This window comes from Populus trichocarpa, chromosome 6 (assembly GCF_000002775.5).
Source record: "Populus trichocarpa isolate Nisqually-1 chromosome 6, P.trichocarpa_v4.1, whole genome shotgun sequence".
NCBI classification, from domain to species: Eukaryota; Viridiplantae; Streptophyta; class Magnoliopsida; order Malpighiales; family Salicaceae; genus Populus; species Populus trichocarpa.
The window spans coordinates 10142339-10147751 of NC_037290.2; the positions used below are offsets into that span (position 1 = coordinate 10142339).

Genomic DNA, 5413 nt, shown 5'->3' on the forward strand with positions numbered 1-5413 from the left:
AGGTCTATGTTTTGACACCGTGAAATATGGACAGAGCCTTCCTCTAGCTATAAAATGTCTGCAAAACCGTCAGCTTAAGTTAGTTATTGTGTTGAATTGGTTTTTTAACACCTTTTTTCATGTCTTCGACTCCGTGACTGAAAGATTATTTTCTTTCATGGTCATATTTTCTTTCCTTCCATTTTGCTGTGCATAAGCCATAGCCCATTTGCTGCATGCATGGTCAAGTTGCAGAGATCCCAAAATACATATCCCGTATCAACAACACTGTTGTACGGAAAGCACACAACTTCGACCCTAAAAATCTTTGTTTGATATATAAATAATTAAGGCATGGCAAGGCTGATCCAAAAAGATGATAAAGGAAAATATTCCAAAGGAAAAAGCTGCTGTTTCTATCACCAAAGATACAGGTGATCATTATGTGCTGGCTAGTGGTGGCTTAGCTCACACCAAACGTGAATTACAGCGGAGATAAATAAATATACCAACACCACACAATCAATTTCATCGGTTGACTGGTTATGGAACTCAACTAAAGTAGCCAACTTGCTTAATGGAGCTTAATTAATTATTTAAACCCCATTTTCTTGCAATACAACCAATTATATAGTCATTTATATACATTTTGCATTGAATTCTCTTGACATGTACATGACTGAGCTGGAAAAGCTAGCTATTTGTCTCTGATCAGAATTCAGAGCAAACAGATGTGTATATATATATATATTACTATATACATTAGAACATGTATATATCACAAAAATAAGTAGGATCGCACTTTGCCCAAGAAGCTTATCCCTTCCCTCCATATCTTATCTTTTCCACTCTTTCAACTCGTGGGGTCTTAACTTCGAGATTTCGAAAGATCACTGATTTCGAAAGATCACTGATCAAGCACCATCCTCACTAAAGAGCGCCTAGAGAAAATAGGATTTTTTTAATAAAAAATTAACACAAGAATTTAAAAATTTTAACAAAATAATACAATTTTAAAAATTTTTGATGAAAAAATACACTTTTATCTTCATGCATTTCTAAAACGCGACATTTACTAAATATTATTATTTTTAAGCATAACAAGATAATTATCGCGTTTTAGAAAGAAGATAACTTAACATATCATGCTTAAAAAGAACGGCTTGTTCTTCCCGATTCTATGATTATTTTTAACAAAATAATATAATTTGAAAAATTTTTGATGAAAAAATACACTTTTATCTTGATGCGTTTCTAAAACACGACATTTATTAAATGTTATTATTTTTAAGCATAACAAGATAATTATCGCGTTTTAGAAAAAAGATAACTTAATATATCATGCTTAAAAAGAACGGCTTGTTCTTCCCGATTCTATGATTATTTAAGGCTTTCTTTCACTGTCATACCTCCACCCCCACCTCTTCTGCTCTCTTTCATATAGACTTCAGCAACACTTTCTCTCTCTTTTCCTTTCTCCACATCTTCCGTGCGCAAACACAAACAAATATGAAGAATACAAAGAGGAACCTTCTTGTGGCATCCCTTAACAAATGGAGAAAGATGGGAAGTAGAGCCATGCTTTGCTGTGAGTATCAATGGGGTTTGTGGCCTTCCATGCATGAAGGGAAATCGATTCCAAGGGATGTCCCAAAGGGTCATTTAGTGGTCTATGTAGGTGAGAACAACAAACGGTTTGTAATCAAGATTACCTTACTCAAGAATCCACTCTTCAAGGCATTGCTGGATCAAGCTCAGGATGAAAATGATTTCACTGCTGACTCCAAACTCTGTATTCCTTGCGATGAGAGCATTTTCCTTGATGTTGTGCGCTGCGCTGGCTCTCCAGAGGATCGAAAGTCCTGTTTTTCTCTTTAAGAATTAATCCGTGGAGCTTTTGCTAAAACATTGATTGATTCAAGAGACTTATGTACACTAATGCTAATATGTAACCAAAATATGCTGCACACTAAGTAGAATTGTAATATAAAGATTGTCTAGCTCGTAATTGTAATTCAGTTCAGAAGTACGATAATTTTGTTCTGATTTAGAATCCTGTTTCCTATGGATAAAATGTAACTCGGTTAACCGTAACATAAAATAACGAACCAGTTATATTTAAGTAGATAAGATAAGATCAAAAGCTTTAATTAAGACAAAAGCTTTAATTAAGACCTAAGTACTAATTTATGGCGTAACTAATCGATTGATTATTGATTACATGTGACACTAATTTAATTTAAAATATATTTAAAATTAATAATTTTTTTATTTTTAATAATCATTTATTTTTTTTATTAATAAAGCTAATATTTGATTAATGAATATATAATAAAAATAAAGTCATTAGGGTAAAACTGCTTTGCAAATAAAATTATGAAGTGTTTATAATTATGAGATTCTTATTGCATTAAAGCATTGTTCTTAAATATTTTTGGTCAATACTCTATTAAGAGTGGATATTAATTTGAGGTATTGAGACTGAAACATATTATATTTTTTTTTTTATGAAATGAAACAACTATTCTTATAAGCTGAGGTATGAGAGATATCTATAACTAATATGTTAGTGTTTATTAGATGATATGTACATTGAATTGACCCGTATGAGAATTTCATAAAAAGAGATCCATTGTGTCTATAAAAAGACTCACATGATAATTGTATAAGTGATACTTAGACTTGAGATCATTAAGTTATCTTATATATGAAATATTATGCTTTGATCCTAACTACACGTTAACCTAATCAAGGATAACAAACAAGCATAAATTGAGTATAACATGAACTGTATGAAAGTATTTGAGTGATCAAGAGATAATTCACCACCCAATATAAATTAAGAGAATTTTTCTACATGTTCTCAAATAGTATTGATTATGAAATCTTTACACAAGGTGGAATGAAATTTGAAAAGAATTTTAAATTTTATTCAAAGAATCAATAACTATAGAGTTGAGATCAAATATAATTTGATAGAGTAGACATACTCTATGCTATGATGTTTAAATCAAAATATTATTGACAAAAAGATAATAATAACTCGAGAAATTGCTTAATGAAAGGTTAAGTCAAATCACATATAACTTTCTTAATATTTGAGGAATGATGACATGTTGCTAGACAATGCATTTGATTTTCATATATAAATTAATCAATTATTGAATTAATAATAAATTAAATTATTTAATTTATTTAATCCTATTTTGATTAGGATTATAATTTATATTTGTACCAACATATTAGGAACTTAATTACACACAATAAGAATCATTGGTCAGAAATTAAACCGTGGTGATTAATAAAATGTGACTTGACTGAAAATAGGGGTGAGCAAAAAAACTAAAAAACCGATTAAACTGAGACAACTGGAAAAAAAATAACCGAAAAAACCAAACTGTGAAAAAAAAACTGATTAAATTGATTAGAATTTTTAAATAATCGACCGGTTCGGTTTTATAAGTCTGGAACCAAAAAAACCAAACCGATCCGAGCCAAACCAGTTTGAACCGGTTTCGGTTTTTTTCAAAAAAAACTGGTTTGGCTACTTTTTTATTGATAAAAACCGAACCAAACCGAATAAAAAATGATCACCCCTAATCGAAAATAAGTTTTAGAATTTAAAAACTAGAATGTAAACAACCATTACCATACTTCTAAATACTGTATCACTTGCCATGCAATACTATAAAATGGGAAGAAATTAAGTTCAATGGATGTGCAAGAGGCATCATATTGGAGACGTTGCCATGCATGGTCATCGGTGAAGACCGAAATGTTAATTTAATGGACAGATTCTTGCAGACTCCTTATTTGAAATCAGTGTCTCCAGGTCGGCACGGAAACAGTTGCAGGGGATCTTGCTCTTCACATGAGAAGCTTTTAATCACCGTTCCGGTGGATGCTATAGCTTCAATTAAGACCTCTGGTAGAAGGCATGATGACATGGTGATACAAAGAGACATGACAGAACAGGGAATGGAGAATAAAGAGAGAATTCTACCCTCCCCTGCCAACAGCCTCCAGCTCCTTGAATTTACTCCTTTCCTGCTCTATGTTCATAGGCTGCTAGCTATGGCTCTCTCTGCTGTGATCGCCTATCATAGCCATCTCGACGAGAAAACGTGCTGCAAAACAAAGAACTTAGCAAAATGAAGACATGTAATACATTTTGGCAAGCTGAGTCATCATCAACTACGGAGTACAGAGAGAAATTAAATGCCTGCATTTTTAATTCCTCTAGGATGTCTCATAAACTCTGGCTTTAAAGTCTATACAAGTGAAGGCTAACTATTAATATTCTATACTTTGTCAAACCATTCATTCTGTAGATTAATAACTGCAACTGGTAAGAGGAGAATTAAGGTTCGAGAGGCAAAAGCAAAGTTATAGTCTAGTACTTGGCTCGGCAATGACCCTCTTCAGGAAGCTAACGGTTGCGGTTGATAGCTATTTTTTTCTTTTCTTTGGATACCATAGAACTGGGAAAAAATCATCTCAGTTTCATAAAAATGCTCGGTCCAATAAAAAGTTTGCCTAAACTCTGCTCTACACAGAAGTTATCAGATCGCAAAGCATGCTTCGTTTAGCCAGGGAAGGAAAAAGCAGAACCAGCAAGCTTAATGGACCGAGCATTGCAACGCTGGTTGCCACTGCTCCTGTGCCCCTGCAAAAAACTAAGATTCTTGGGCTGGTATCAGGGCTACATTAACTGTGGTTACCCTACACCCAGCATTTGAAGTGTTGCCTGCCAAGTGAAGTCCACTGAAGGGGAAGTCATCAGCTTGGACCATTTTGGGATCCGTGCAAGCCAAACCATTTCATATCACTGCCATCAAACATATCATCGTAAAGTATATTCAAAATGTAGTTATAGTTATTTTTTTAAAAATATATTAAAATAATATTTTTTTATTTTTAAAAATTATTTTTGATATTAACACATTAAAATAATTTAAAAACATTAAAAAAAAATTAATTTAAAAAAAATTCAAATTTTTTAAAAATATTTTTAAACGTAAAAACAAATAGGTTATAAGATACTTCAAATGCTTAAAGAATTATAAAGAACCAAATGCTTAAAAATTAATAAAGAACCAAAAGTTAATTACAGGTTAGCTAATTTGTGATGGGAAGATCAAAGACTTGCCATTAGCGTGATTACCATGCCCTTCAAATGCTTAAAGAACTATAAACTTTTGTACATTTTAAACAACTTGTACGTACCATTACTGTTTTCATTTAACACTCAGAAATCTTGAAGTGATATCCCCGATGTGAGGGCATAGGTGAAGGACAAAGCTAGGAATCAAAAGAAATGAATGGAAAAAGCTGTTGCTAAAGGTTAAGTGGTGACTCAGTGTTTCTATTTTGTATTCTGTTAGTATGTTAATAATGATTTTTAAAAATTAGAAATTAAATTACTCCTTTCATA

General features: G+C 32.2%; 1 protein-coding gene across 1 annotated transcript; it reads left to right on the forward strand.

Annotated features, from left to right (window-relative positions):
* The first annotated feature begins 1401 nt into the window (after positions 1 to 1401).
* On the forward strand, positions 1402 to 2032 carry LOC18100177 (protein SMALL AUXIN UP-REGULATED RNA 12). The gene has a single exon (XM_006381376.3). It carries the CDS (start codon positions 1489 to 1491, stop codon positions 1855 to 1857), a length of 369 nt encoding a protein of 122 aa, XP_006381438.3. The 5' UTR covers positions 1402 to 1488; the 3' UTR covers positions 1858 to 2032.
* Positions 2033 to 5413: the final 3381 nt, after the last annotated feature.

What these genes read in the sequence shown, in the direction of transcription:
- LOC18100177 (XM_006381376.3), top strand. Translation starts at nt 1,489, where the DNA reads ATGAAGAATACAAAGAGGAACCTTCTTGTGGCATCCCTTAACAAATGG.